Source organism: Sardina pilchardus, chromosome 16 (genome assembly GCF_963854185.1).
Source record: "Sardina pilchardus chromosome 16, fSarPil1.1, whole genome shotgun sequence".
Classification (NCBI taxonomy): Eukaryota; Metazoa; Chordata; class Actinopteri; order Clupeiformes; family Clupeidae; genus Sardina; species Sardina pilchardus.
This window is the reverse complement of record NC_085009.1, coordinates 26,662,085-26,677,726: the sequence shown is the minus strand read 5'-3', so window position 1 is coordinate 26,677,726 and position 15,642 is coordinate 26,662,085. Positions and strand designations below refer to the sequence as shown.

Here is a 15,642-nt window from a genome sequence, read left to right as displayed (position 1 = left end):
TGTGTGTGTGTGTGTGTGTGTGTGTGTGTGTGTGTGTGTGTGTGTGTGTGTGTGTGTCCAATAAAATACACACACAACACACTTGGTGTATGTAGCTGAAATATCTCCCAGCCACATACTTTAATGCCATAGGGGGTGCTATGGAGTCCCCAAGCCTCTGTGTCTGTGAGAGTGACTGTGTGGATTGAAGTGTGACAAATGAGTTATGCAAATAAGAAACACTCTAAAATGGCATGTCTATTTTACATTTTACAACAGATCTAAGCCAGTGAGAGTATAGATTCAGCAAACATTCAAATGAAAACAGACTGTGCGTGGGAATTGAGCTATGCACTTGACTTATGTCTGACTTACTGTATGACTTACTTGCTTTGAACAAAGGTGTCTTCTAAATAGCATAACCTTAATCATAACCATGTGGTGTAAAATGAGACTTTTATACATTTTATCAGAGCAGCTAAAAATTATTAACCTCTGAACTTTGCACTATTACATGCAATTTTACAAGGCGCGGAGTAAGTGAAAGAGAAAGTGACAGAGTGGACTGAAATGACCTGTTGTTCTGATGAGAACAAGCCGTTTAGAGAAATTGTCTTTAACACAGAGCTTTCTGCACTGCAAACTTGTTGCCCCTGTGTGCAGGTAAGGAAATGTCTTTTCATATTAAAAAAAAAAAAAAAAACTGTAGAGACTGCATTTGGTTAAACATGAACTTTTACAAAATATACTGTATTAGAGCCAGTGAGATTCCTTTAAACAATAACTTTTACGACTGCATGAGAGCGGCTATAATCATGATTAACCTCTATCCTTTTCTCTGCCTGCTTCTTCCTCTCTCACACAGAAACGTTTATAACTTTTTCATATCGGGATCATGCACTTGTCATTGTATACAATGTTGACTACATGTTAAACCACTCATCATAATGATTATTCTGTCACATGGTTGATAGCTTTTATGTCACACGTAAATTCACCCTGATAAGAGAAAAAGATAACATGAACAGAAAGGACCTGTTGTTTTGATGAGTGCACTGACGGAAGTGGATTAGTTTCTTTCGAGACATTCGGCCCTATATGCAGGTAAGATGATTTCTTTCTCTGTAAAAAGCTGTTGAATATTGAAATGACGCAGTAGAAATAATGTAAATCAACATTCATTTTGAGCTTCCAATTGTGTGAAATAAGTAGAGAACAGCATAATGGTAAGATGTGTAAATGAAAAGAAATCGTAACAGGCTACAGAGTGATTTTCATGTAGCATGAGACAATACATTCTGAGACATGAAGAGATAACTGGGGGGATATGGTTTCTAGCTTTCTTGAAGTTGTAAGTGTTGATATTGGTTGATTGACTATAGGTTAGTAGTTAAACAAACAAAATTGTTGACGTGTTCTGCTTACAACGTGACTGTGTGGTCCTAAACCTCAAAGCGGCAATGGGAAGAGCAATTGTTAATCTCTTTACACTGCACATTCTCTAAACGAATGTGTAGTAAACAGCACAAACTGTGTTGTCCCTTTCTGGACACAGATGTGTTGTTTTCAACTTATTAGTTTGTAGCTCTATACTGTAGCTGTTTATACTGTAGTTGTTTACACTGTAGCGCTTTATACTGCAGCTCTTCATATGGCAGCTCTATACTGTAGCTCTTTACACAGTTTTTAAATTCTGGTTGTACACATCAGGCTTTTGATAACTGTATGAACTAAGTATGAACTAACTGTATCACTCTTTTATGAAGCTATGCTGGTGACCTGGGGATTCCTGACTGTGTTTGTTACTACGGGGGTCGCTGGAAAAAGTAAGTGTTACGAAATGCAGATCCAGGCATAAGTTTATTCTTAACACAGGTGATAATAAAAATCAGCTGGTGGAACTGAATATTTGGCACAGATATGTGGTAGGACTTTTACTTTCTGACGCTCTACTTCTCCACCTCTGATTCTAAAACTACATAAGGAAGACACAAGAAAAGCTAAAGAGTCTTCACACTGGATTCAGTGCACACATACACAGACAGATGTCCAGACAGATGACAGTGTTGCAGCACATCAAATCCGTAAACGTTAATCTGTTACATCAAATGATATTGGAACAGGCATGTCTTGAGATAGTGAAATATGGCAGTTGCAGTGTCACCCATGGATGCAATTATATGAAATTTGCAGTGATGGACAGTAGCTTCACTACTTCTAGCAAAGCTACTACTACATTTCTTAGTAGCTTGGTGGTAGCGTAGCTATTTTCAATAGCTTAGCTGTTGTGTTTGACCATGTAGTGCAGTAGCTTTTACAGAAGCTACATTTTCCAGAGCATTTGGGGAGCTGTTAAATAGTCACTTCACCCCATAACTCCACCCACTTCACATTTCTGAAAAAGGCTTTAAAAATGGGCGAGACGTTCTGAAATTTGGAGAGGGAGTGCAGCACTGCTGCAACCAATCAACCATGGTGATTTCGTGTCAATCTGGGAATGAGTGCTGCAGACATGGCTTATCACAGGTAGGCTAATCAGGGCAGCAGGTGTTGGGGCGTTTTATTCCTAATTTGTAACGACCCGGTGACGTAGTGTTGGACGAGAAGTACAGGACTTCGTCAGCATTCCAATAGCATTTTGGACCAACATGCCATGGCATGTTTCAACCTGTAGAATGCGCAGAGAGCAATATCTCCAATAGAAAATCAGACGAAATGTTACTTTTGTCGGGAAACACGATTTTTGACAATATTAACCCTGGTAATAGCACAGTTCACCACTTATGAGTATTTTCAATCAATCAACAGCTCAAAAAAACATATTTTAGGGTGCAGTGACTCTTTAATGTTCAGCTGACTGTTAATGAAGGTCTCTTACCCCATTTACTACTTTCAGGTCCTGACAAGTTTAATTTGATTGTTCCTGGTTCGGTCTCAGCTCATATGGGATCCACTGTCACACTGCCCTGTGCCGTCTCTCCTACATTCAGTGTGGTGCCACTAAAGATGCGCTGGCACCGACCCAACCGGTTTAAAACCCCAGTCCTGCTCTATGAGAACAGGAATGTCCAGCAGGACCCAGCTGGTACAGGGTACAGGGGCAGGGTGTCTCTGGTAGGAAACCTGGAGCAGGGAAATGTGTCCATGAAGCTGGAGAACATCACACCGGCAGACAATGGAACTTATCTGTGTTATGTACAGAGTTCAATATGGTATGAAGAAGCCGGTGTGCCTTTAAATGTGGAAGGAGAAGGTAAAGATAGATAGATAGATAGATACTTTATTGATCCCCAAGGGGAAATTCAAAGAACTGGACAATATACAAAAGCACAGAATTAGAATTGAATTAAAAACACTTTTTTTCCCCCAGTTATTGGCTCTGTTCCACTTCTAAATGTACCCAAAAGAGATGATGGACAGGTGAATGTTACCTGCACATCACATGGATGGTTTCCGCAGCCTACACTCACTTGGACCGTTGGAGGAGGAGAGGAAATCAATGCTGTCAACAACACAGTCTACACCACAGGTAGTAACATAGACACATTACTGCCCAGTGATTTATAATAGAAGCTGTATCAAAGATCCTTCATTACTGACAAGATAGAGCTACATAATGTATCTCTATGGAAGCAAAGTTCGAACAGTTCCTGTCTGCTTAAAGAGCCGTGTCGCAAAGTTGTCATAGTGAGATATCGATCTCTGTCAGATTGGCAAGCAGTTCAGTTCGAATGTAACATCACTTTCTAGGTCTGCTTAAAGGGGGATTTCGCCCCCCTCCCCTTTGCAAAAACAGAACACGGAAATGTCCGAACGTTTGCGCATCTCGCTCCGCTTTAACCTTCTCTGGCTGTATACAATGAATCATATAAAATGTCATGGTTCTGTCCAAACTGAACTGTTGCAATGCACTGTTCGCTGGCCTACCTGCAAATGGACCATTACAGATCATTCAGAGTGCAGCAGAACGTCTGGTCTGTAATCAGTCAGACACATGTCTCTTGACACACAGAAGATACATGACATCCCTCACTCTGGATGACACTGATCAGTACGTTGGTATTTTATTTCCATGATCCAGCTCTATGTCCCATCTTACCCATTGCTGCCCTCTGATGCGTGTCTGCTATATCAGATTAACGTCACCAACAGAACTCTTCTTCTGTGGATTCCTTGGTGGATTGATTCACCCGTTCTTGGTTGTATTGATGGCTTTGGGATCTTCAAAAAGCGTCTGAAGACTTTTACCTCTTTTCTAAATCACAGTTTTATACTGTATATGTTAATCGTATTGTTATTATTCTGTTCAGTTCTACTTCATCTATAATATCGGTATTTTTTTATATAAATGTTAATGTAATATTTCATGACTTCAGTGTGAGTTGCTTTGGACAAATGCATCAGCTAAAAACCATAAAGATAAAATACATCTAGTTGACACCCTTTCCTACTTGTCTGTGTCAGATGACCAGAGTTTGTGGAGCATGAGATCCTGGCTGCTGCATCCTTTCTCTGAGGAGAGGATCTGCTGTTCTGTGGGGCTGTCTGATCAGAAGAGGAAAGAGGGCTGTGTGGTGATATTCGCTCACATTGAATACAAATGTACAGACACGTTAACAGAGGAATCTATAAGTGTGCACATACAGTATACACATATTCACTTTGGACAAAAGTGTCTGCTAAATTCTATAACCATAAACATGCTCCTGTAGATTTCCTGAGTTGGGTATGTGGAGAAGTCATTGTAGTTTCTATTAGATCGGTCTGCTTGATGATTTAGCTGTTCAACTATGTTAGACACAAATTCATGCCTTGTAACTCAAGCTAGAGCACATCATACTGGCAGACACAGGAAAGTGTATGTGCTTTGTACAGTTCAACACCAGATGTCCCCTTTAATAGACATAATTACAGTTACAGATGATAGAATATCAGTGTGCATGTACAAACCAATAACTGTTGCCCCCTCAATCTTGATTTTTGTATTTTTGTGACAATAGTGCAGTAGAAATCTATAACATTTTACTTAAAACCTGTTGAAAACTATAACATGTGTTAATTAAGTGTACATTTTCCATTTTGGAATCATCTGTTATGTGACTAGATGTGATTATAGCAATCATCATCATCAGTGGCTTGGTGCTCCTAATTCTGATCCTTACTGCGGTCATCGTTTGCATAAAAGGTACGTGCTACCATAAGAGCTAGCATGACATTCATTTTGTGTGGACCGCCTCTGCTATGTAGAATGCACTTCTTTTGTTTGGCAGTTTACTAAATATAAATGTATGATGTGGTCTATACAGTACATACTGTGCTTATATTGTAACAGCTGATGTGTGTTGTCATATTAGCTATCACATACAGTATACCATTCCAGTGTGTGATGTTATTTTGTAAAGTATTGATTTACGTTTTAAATATGAATGAGTAACATTGCAATTGGGTGCTTTCCCGCACATGGAATGTTAATTGCCATGCTTGTCCTGTCATATTTTTCACTTTGCTTAATCGGTGCATCTTACAATGCGCCTTAACTGCTATATTTGATTAACCTGGGTGAACTCAGATGGGTCTGTGAATGCATTTGAATTTCCTCTGCAGATCCATCTGTCCATCCTCTAATTATCAGATAAATTCAAATGCACAATCACATCTGCTTGTCTGGCATGGGGTGAGCTTTGTTCAATGACTTAATGTTGAACACACACAATGACTGTGCTTATGGCATCAGTTTAAAGATCCAATTTTACCCATTTCCCCACCATTTTGAATAGTTCCTTGTGTTGTTAGTTGTAAGTTGTGCTTACTCTGGAAATACATATATACTGTATATCTGGGATGCAAAAACAATGACATGCTATCCTTACAGTATATCTTTAATATGGGACCTTTAAAATGAAACTAATGTGTGTTCTTTCTGACATTTTTTATACTTCTAAAAAGTTTCATGTACCAATGTACATGTACCAATGTACATGTTTCATGTACCAATGTACATGTTTCATGTAGTTTGATTTTACTGCTGGTTATAGCCCATTGAAATCAAAAGCTGACACTATACATTTACATCATCCGATTAAACTATTCCGATTGAAAGATTTTGTGCGATCTGTATACGGGTACGTCTATACTGATCAGGTGCTTTCAAGCACTTTAGAATCTTTGATCGGAATAGCCGTTGTTGCCTACTTTTTATTGGGAAGATATAGCAGGCATTCCGAATGACATGGGTGTTCGTTCAGACTAGGAGGGGACTACACCTCTTGCATTCCGATTAAAATTCTGATCGGATCAGGAATTTTCATTCCGATTGATGTGTTTACTGTATATGACAATTTTTATTCTGATTGAGCTGTTATTCCGTATCTAATCGGAATAGAAGTGTTCATGTAAACGTGGCAAGATCAATTATCCTTCCAATTTCTCAATTCCATGGTGCTGGTGTTGGAGGCACCTGACCATTTGACCATGTGACCATAATATGTCTCTTTCTTAGTGTGCGTTGTGCGCATCTCAAAAGATTAGTATATCACGGAAAAGTTATATTTTTCAGTAATTTATTTAAAAAAGCAAAACTTTCATATAATCTAGATTCATTAGACATAACATGAAATATGTCAAGCCTTTTTTGTTTTAATTTTGGTTATTGTTATCTCGATAGTTACGGTTTAAAGATCATATAATTCAGACATTCACTGTCTAAATATCAGAATAAAGAATCTATAATTCACAAATATCAACTTGAGAAGAGATCAGATTTCCCTAGATATTCAAATGTTTGAGATGCACCTGCATACGTGAGATCATTTGTGGTGTCTGAATACACACATGGCCATTTTGACTTCATGTATGTTATTACAGTATTATTAGCAGTAAGCGTAGGTTTGTGCATCTTGTTTTTTGCTTGTGCATAGTTAACATGAGTGTTCATAATGATAGAAGATGTGTCCTCTCTCAGTGAAAGAGAAGAAAATACTGAAGGGGGAGATGGATGACACAGACGGGGTGAAGGATAAACTGACGGGGAAGAAAAAAGGTAAGACGTCTTGACCAGTCCTTTAAGTTGCAGAGTTTGCTGGTGCTAGGCAACAGTATGTATAGCCTGCCACTAAAACACCCACTTCTTACCCACTCCACAGTACACCCGAGGCAAATCAATTATAGCACCAGACTGTCGATGTAAGCATCTGTGTTGATAGAATAATGTTAGAAATAAAACTTGCCCCATGGAGGTGGCAGAGAGCATTCATATGGCTCTGGATGAAAAGGTGTGAACAGTCGGGACAGTAGAATGCCACTTGGACACAGGCGAGCGTTTGATCAACCTCAGTCAGGCCACCTGAATGAGGGTGTCTGTTTTGAGACCCAAAACACCAGCGAACTCCAGTGTACAACACTGAGATTGTGTCCAAGTTTGTGCATGTACTGTAGGAAGAAATATAAGAAGAACTGAATGGAGTCACAGTTATTGTCTTCTCAATGTAGATTAAAACAAAGTCTCTCTTGTTTGCTATTGAATAATGTTTTTATGACACCTGTTTGCTAATTTGCTGAGCTCACACACAAACTGTTGAGACCTGAAACACCAGAGGACTCTGGTGTGAAACATTTGGAGGGTGTGTCCAAGTTTGCACATTGAACAATGTATGAAAAACTGAATAGCAACACAGTTATATTTGTAATGTAAATAAATAATGTATTCATGGGACAGCTGTTAGCTAATTTGCTGAGCTCAAATTGTCTCATGTCTTCAGCTATATCCGAACAGACAGAGATTCCTGGTTCTCCATCTGCAAATGCTTCAACAACTTCTGGAAATTTTGGAGATACTCATGAGTACAGGGTTTTTTGTGTGTGTGTGTGTGTCCAAGTTTGCTCTTATTTGTACATTTTGTTGGGGGAAATGTCTTGGAATAGACATTTATTTATAGATGAGCTGTATTTATGTATCATGATGTATGTTGCAGAAATTAGCAATTTTATGCTTTCAGAGGCTTTAAAACTTCTGATGAATAAATGTGTTTAATGCCCCCCATATGTGCCGCAGCATACCTTACTCGGGCGCCTTATATCCAGTGGTCGCCAACATTGTCTGGAAACGACTACATGGATACTGGTGACTACTATGTGGATACTGGTGAGTACATGTATTTTTCATATGATTTGTACTGTAGGTCATGAGCGACATGAGACCTATGAAAGCACCTTCAGCTGTAGTCTGAGACTAGTGAGGAGCACCACAGAATGCCACAGGAGAATATCCTGGTGTTGATGGTGTTGTTGTGAATGGACCGTTGTGGACAAGTGTAGCACTGTGCTCAGATTCAGCAACTTTATGTAGATGTGATCTGACCATCAGAAAAGTCAGAAGGAAAATTTTGAAAGCAAAATGATATACAGTACAATGTATACAATGTATATGGATTAGACATCAAAATAGGTTTGTTGTTGGATTATCTATTTATGACACACCTGTTCGCTAGTGTGCTGAGCTCATATTGTCTCATGTCTTCAACCACAGCAGAACAGAATGCGCATCCTGAGTATATTGAAAAGTAGAAAAAAACTGTTGTTGATTTGTTAAATACATTGGGAAAGAGATTCAAAGAGACCATAATCATTATGTTACAGCTGAGTAAAGTTGAGTGTCATCAGCATAGTTGTGATTAGGAAATCAAATTGTTTTTAGATCAAATGCTACCACGGAGGTGTGCGAAGCAGTCTGCATTACACTGCTCTTATTCGTACATTTTGTTGAGGGAAATAGACATTTATTTATAGATGTTCAGTATTTATGTATCATGATGTATGTTGCAGAAATTGGCAAAGCTTTAAAACTTCTGATGAATAAATGTGTCGGCTCTCTAGAATGTTGAGGGAGCTCTCATTATCGGAAAATAATTCCCTTCAGGACGAAGCAAAACAGTTCATCCTGTCGGGAATTATTTTCCGATAATGACCGGCGTTCTTTACATTATCCCTTACTTATTGCCCCCCATATATGTGCCTCAGCACTCCTTTCTGAGACTCTTTGTTCCCAGCGGTCCACATCATTGTCCAGAGGCAAGTACGTGCACTCTGGTGAGTACCTCTGTTTATATATATATATATATACTGTATATATATATATATATATATATATATATATATATATAATATGTAGTGTAGGTTATGAAAGACATGATGACCTATGAAAGCACCTTCAGCTGTAGTCTGAGACTATACACTAATCCAGCGCGAACTTTATGGGCGCTGCCATCTTGAATATCGCCATTACTGCGTGCCTGCGAGTGTGACGAGTGACACTTGTCTGTGCTTTTCAATGAAAGCATCCTGTCAGAGAATGTCTAACAAGAGGACTGCTAATGAATGAAAATGTCAGGTGAAAGGGAACATTGGATCAATGATGTCAGACTGTACCAAAACTTACCAATGAAGGTAATTTATTAACACCATAAGGTATTAAGACGTGTATTAATGACAGCTAACTTCTGCAACAGCCGCCTATGGAACCAACAGGCTAATTTCTTAGCAGCCAGGCACGCAGTAATGGCGGTTTTGTGTTACTTCCGTGTTTCGCTGGATTAGTGTATAGTGAGGGGCACCACATGCCAAGAGAATATCCTGGATGAGGGTGTCTATTGTGAAACCTGAGACACCAGAGGACTCCAGCATAGAATATTGAACGATGTAGGAAAAGCATAATGGAAATGCAGCTATTGTCTTCTCAGTGTACAGTAGATGAAATCAAACTCTCAATTTTCTGTTGTTAAATCATGTACTTGGGGGTCACCTGTTGGCTAGTTTGCTGAGTTCACATTATCTCATGCCTTCAACTTGACTCTGCAGCTGCTCACAACACTAGGACTACTGGAACGTTTGGAACTCATAGTGAGTAATTTTTTTTTGTTTTTGTATGTCGGTCAATGTAGATGTTCAATTTGTTCACTTATTTTTTGTTGAATAATGTTTTTATTACATACCTGTTAGCTAGTGTGCTGAGCTCACATTGTCTCATGTCTTCAGCTACAGCAGAACAGAATGAGCATCCTGGATCTCGCTCTGCAGCGGCTCACAGCACCACTAGAACATCTGGAACTCGTGAGTATATGCTCAGTTATAATTATGTAGGTTATGGAGACATTAGAACAACTTCAGCTGATACTAGTGAGGAGCTCCACAGGAGATTATGCTGTTGTAGATGGTGTTGTGGATGGACCGTTGTGGACAAGTGTTTGTATCAGTGTGTTCTGATTCAGTAACATTATCCAAGTGTGACCTCAATGTCAGGAAAGTCAGAGGGAAAAGGTTAATTGCAACAAAAAAAAACCATGGATTGGACATCAAAATAGACACAGTTTGTTGGAGAATGTAAATAGTAACTAATTTTAAATAAGCCTTGGACATTTATGTGACACCCCCCCCCCCCCCTCTTTTCCCAAATGTCAAGGAAAAACAAAGAAAAGGTCAAATACAAAAAACAAAAGTGTTCCTGGATTGAGCATCAAAATAAGTAGGCTATATTGAAAATTAGACAAAACCTGTTGTTGATTTGTTCAATACACTGGGAAAGAGATTCAAAGAGACCATAATCATTATGTTACAGCTAAGTAAAGTTGAGTGTCATCAGCGTAGCTGTGATTAGGAAATCAAATTGTTTTTAAGATCAAATGCTACTGTGGAGGTGTGCGAAGCAGTCTGCATTACACTGCTCTTATTCGTACATTTTGTTGAGGGAAATGTCTTGAAATAGACATTTATTTATAGACGTTAAGTATTTATGTATCATGATGTATGTTGCAGAAATTGGCGAAGCTTTAAAACTTCTGATGAATAAGAACGGGATAATGGACGACACGCCGTGCGGTTATTCAAAGTTAATGCACGTTCTAGACGGTGATACGGCCTGACGAGAATTGACGTTCCGTCTAGAAAAGTGCATTAACTGTGAATAACCGCACGGCGTGAAGTCCATTATCTCGCTTATTCCACTGTTGCCACTTGCGTTGTCTTCGTTTCCGGCGCAAATTTAAATGTTTTAATCGCTAGAACTGTATTGTTTGTAGAACTACTTTTCCCAGACACATTTCAACTAATTTCTCAAACTGCGGTTACTAGTTCTAAATGGATAGTTGCTATGGCCAAAAGCCAGTCGTTAGTTCTAATCTCCCGTTGTCAAGCTGGCATATCCCAGGATTCTGATGAACGTTAACTTAAAGATTGCTATTTTTCTTAGTCTACTGCCACCTAACTAGCTAAATGACACCTCCGTCCTATGCTAAACGTTACTATGACGTCTATATTTTACAGCTTGTATGTAACGTGACAGACAGTGCATTTAAACTTCACAATAAGTTTGGCGAATTAATATTCAAGTGTGATACGGGCAACAAATTGGAACTACTTCATAGCCATGCGTATATCTAAAGTTAATGCACACCTTATAGAGCGAAGGACAATGGGGAATTCAACCGAGCAGTGGAATAAATGTGTTTATTGCCCCCCATATGTGCCTCAGGACTCCTTTCTGAGACTCTTTATTCCCAGCAGTCCACATCATTGTCCAGAGGCAAGTACATGCACTCTGGTGAGTACCTCTGTTTATATACAACAATTTGGTTCTATGAAGCTGTTTCTTTGATTCTGATTGGCCGAGAGACGTTCCATGAGTTGAAATATCCCACGATAATCCACTCGGACTTTTCACAGCTACAGGTAATAATAAATCACTCCGGGATACAATGTCAAGTTGTAAATCGACTTGAGTCACGTTGCATCCAAGCTGAAATACAGACGCTCAGAACATAGAATATGACGGAGGTGGATATTAGCTTGCTAGTTGGATGGCATGTAGGCTAAGTAAAATAGTGATGTTTCAAAGCTATAAGCATGTCCTAACCAGACGCAATGCGAGCTAACGTTTATTAGGCTACATTGCTTGACAACGGGAGAGATAGAACTATCGACTGGCTTTTGGCCATAGCAACGTGCTTTTAGAACTAATGACTGGCCTTTGGCCATAGCAACCATCCATTTAGAACTAGTAACGGCAGTTTGTCCTGCAAGTAATAGAAATGTGTGGCGGAGAGAAGTAGTTCTACAAACAAGACAGTTTTAGCGATTTAAACGTTTACATTATAATGGGAAATTAGCGCAAAAAACAAGTGGTAGAATTGTTGTATAAAAGCAATATAGCACGAGTGGGAGTGGGTTGTTGCTGGATATTCCCACGGGTGTTGTTCGGCCGTAGCCTCGAGGCCGGAGTCCGATGCCGACTGACGAGCACAAACAAACAGGAAAGACGGGGACATATTGCAAACATTTTGAGCTTTGTTACTCATCATGCTCATGTAGACAGTATAACTATATATTTCCTATGGAATTACTTTTGCAAAATGTTCCCCTGTCCTTCCTGTTCGTTCGTGCTCGTCAGTCGGCTTATCGCGACTTGATTACAAGATGGCGCCCAGCGGAGAGATTCTATGAAGGTACTGCTTGTAAACAGTCTTTTTAAATAAACTTCCTGTGCATTTCCAAAGTTCTCAGTATCTCGTTTTAAATGTCAGGACCCTCAGAAGTCTACCAATGCAGTGTGGAGTTACTTGGAACCGTTTTAATGGTTTAAAAATAGCAATTTAGCTGCATAGGGTACGTTATGCCCAATCTAATAGATTCAAGCCTACTGCAAGCTCGGCTGAAAACGGCGGAGTTCGGAATGCCGTGGGGTGAGCGAAGGTGCGTCTTCAACACGTGTGAGTACTTCGCAACATGTTTCGGTACAGTTAAGGTCAATTCCACACCGGAATTCTCCTTTAATGCAGCACTAAAGCCCACATCATGTCTCTCTTTGGTCGATAGCCAAGTTGATGCTATCTTGAAAAGTATGTAACATGTATCTGTAGAAATTATTTTCAGGTTCCCAACTCACTATTATTAGCTTTTATATTAGCTTCATACAAAGCTATATATAGCTTTGTAATGTGATGTTGGAAGCTACAGGTCTACATATGAACTCGGATCATATAAGTCAAATAACCTTTTTCACCCATGTTATGTGTACTGACACAAGTTGTAGATTCAGTGGTACACTGTATGCATGGGAGGGGTTCTATAATGTTTGTGTGTAGGCACTAAGTCAATAGTTTCCCACTTTGAGTCTAATGTCAATGTTTAAGATTCCAGATTTAAATAGAAAGAATAGATGGCATGGTAGCCATGGTGCCTTCCTTCCCCATCATATGTAAGATTTGACGACATTTGCTACTGTTGTTTTTTTCCTGTGTTAATTTCCTCTCTCTCTCTCTTGTCAAACAAAGGTACCGCATACGACTTCAGCAGCAAGGAGTACAACCCTGAGCTGGAGGAGCTTCTGGCCAGCTGGATCAAGGCCCAGTGCGATGCGGACGTGGGCTCGCCACAACCCAGCAGATTCGGCTTCGAGAACTGGCTCAAGAACGGACCTGTAAGTTCCTGATTCATAATAAACAGGAGAAAGTGTGTGTGTGTGTTCGTCCGTGCGTGCGTGTGAGTGTGTATGTGTGTGTTAGAGAGTTCAGAGAATGCAGTGGTCATTCTAGTAAGATGTATTGTTTTTGCCCCAAATATGTCTTTTTACAAAGAACAACATTTTGATTCCTCTGTCTCTCTCCATCTCTCTCCATTGTGACCCTTCAGGTGCTGGGTCATCTCATCAACTCCCTGTACAGTGACAATAAGCCCATCAAGATACATATCTTGACGGGCTGCATGCAGATGGAACTGATCAAACATTTCCTTAAAGCTGCTAAGCTCTATGGCGTCCCCAAGACCGACCTGTTCCAGATAAGAGACCTCTGGGAGGGTGGGTATGACCCTGCGGATCTCCCAATCTCTTTTCATTCACTCATGGCATTGCACATGACATTACTTTCAGTTCATTACACATGACATTACTTTCAGTTCATTACACATTACATTATTTTCAGTATGAAGTTGTGGGCACTACTTGCACGCACGTGTGTGTGTGTGTGTGTGTGTGTGTGTGTGTGTAGAAGGGTGGTGATATTGCTCATGTATGTGCGTATTCGCAGGTAAGGACTTAGTGGCTGTACAGAGAACACTGATGGCACTTGGCAGATTGGCCGTGACAAAGGATGATGGCTGTTACAAAGGGGACCCTGCCTGGTTTCACAAGTGAGTAAACTGAGTCAAATCTAGATCCTTGAAGTGTCAGCCTCTTTGAAATAAAACAAAAACAAAACATGTCACCACCAGTAATTTTTATATGTCGTCATAGTTTGGCTTTTGTCAAAACCATGACAAAACAGAGACAACATGAGAAGTGACAATAATAGTAATAATTTATTAAAGAAAATAGTAGATATACAGAAGTAAAGTAACAATTAACAAAAGCAAAACCGCCTCAGCCATCGTCTGGCCTGCTGCAGCACAGGCCACCCAGACAGCTCACAGGCGAGGTGAGCAGAGAGAACGAGACACTCCAGCAGACTGAACTATAAGACCATCAACACTGGGCCCAGGTGTAGCAATCAGCCAGCAAGCCTGCACACACACACAAAGACAAAGACAGGGACGCCTAGAGCCCCGGTGGAGCCCTGCGGACAATGTGAACATTCGTTGTGTATTTGTGAATGTGCAGGAAGTAACAGGAGGGAGCTCACTGAGGAGCAGCTGAAGGACCAGCAGAGCGTGAGCGGCCTTCAGATGGGCACCTGCAAGGAGCATCACATGCTGGCATGACAGGCTACAGCCAACCCAGACAGATCCTTTAAAACTCAGCTCCCGAACCAGTTCCACTCCATCAACTTCACAAGATCTCTATGGTCTCCCAACCCCCTCAAATCAATCACTGAAACTGGAGATGCACAGGGACCAACACACACTCAAACACACACTCCTAATACACAAATATCAGACACACACATTCTACGCCATATGAAGATACTGTGACAAAACACTATTGTTATACATCCCTGTTAAAGGAGTACGCCACCCAAAAATTAAATTAAGCCAGTCTCGGTCACCCTCAGAGTTAGAACAGTGAAAAAAAACCCGGTTAAAATCCGTCCGGGCATTGTCCTGCATTGGGAGCAGCGTTTTTAGCTTTAGCTTAGCACAGTTGCTAAATGAAGGGTGTCATCTAGCATGTCCTCCAAAAAGAGGGACCGAGGCATCTAATTTATTTGTCTAAATATATCTTGGGAGATTGTGTTCAGAACGAGTACAAATCATAATGCAAAATCGGAGGCTATTACCTGGGCAGATATTTACTTGGAACTATATCCGGCCTCATCATAGGCGAAGCACCACCAAATAGGCGCAAAGTTCTCACGCAGCAGCACCTGAATCCCATCCTGTGAAGTTCCAGTCGAATCTAGAAGTTTTCAAGTGCTATGTGAGAACTTTGCGCCATTATAATAATGATAATGTATCAACAAATTTGTCTAGACAATAGGAAAAGACTTCTCACTAGTCAATGCGTTGGGCATGAGCACTTCAAGACTCACGTCTATCCATGACCAGTAAGGCCCAATTGTGGTCCACTTGAATTGATTCATAGCATTTCTAATAATAATACTGGGGTAACACAGGTGGGCTAGCAATATGTGAGCTAAATCAGCTATGAAAACACACCCCATATATCTGATCTGAATACTTGCA

General features: G+C 40.2%; 1 protein-coding gene and 1 pseudogene across 1 annotated transcript; both read left to right on the top strand.

Moving 5' to 3' along the window:
- Positions 1–1,747: 1,747 nt before the first annotated feature.
- LOC134059621 (butyrophilin-like protein 2) lies at positions 1,748–4,987 on the top strand. Its single transcript, XM_062516063.1, has 5 exons — positions 1,748–1,805; positions 2,876–3,232; positions 3,350–3,508; positions 4,444–4,581; positions 4,980–4,987. The coding sequence occupies exons 1-5, from the start codon at positions 1,748–1,750 to the stop codon at positions 4,985–4,987; spliced, it is 720 nt and encodes a 239-aa protein (XP_062372047.1).
- A 1,937-nt stretch (positions 4,988–6,924) lies between these two features.
- LOC134059620 (transgelin-like) lies at positions 6,925–14,928 on the top strand (annotated as a pseudogene).
- Positions 14,929–15,642: the final 714 nt, after the last annotated feature.

What these genes read in the sequence shown, in the direction of transcription:
- LOC134059621 (XM_062516063.1), top strand. Translation starts at nt 1,748, where the DNA reads ATGCTGGTGACCTGGGGATTCCTGACTGTGTTTGTTACTACGGGGGTC. An exon ending in TACGGGGGTCGCTGGAAAAA is followed by an intron (nt 1,806 to 2,875) that starts GTAAGTGTTACG and finishes TACTACTTTCAG; the next exon opens with GTCCTGACAAGTTTAATTTG. An exon ending in TTTAAATGTGGAAGGAGAAG is followed by an intron (nt 3,233 to 3,349) that starts GTAAAGATAGAT and finishes TTTTTCCCCCAG; the next exon opens with TTATTGGCTCTGTTCCACTT.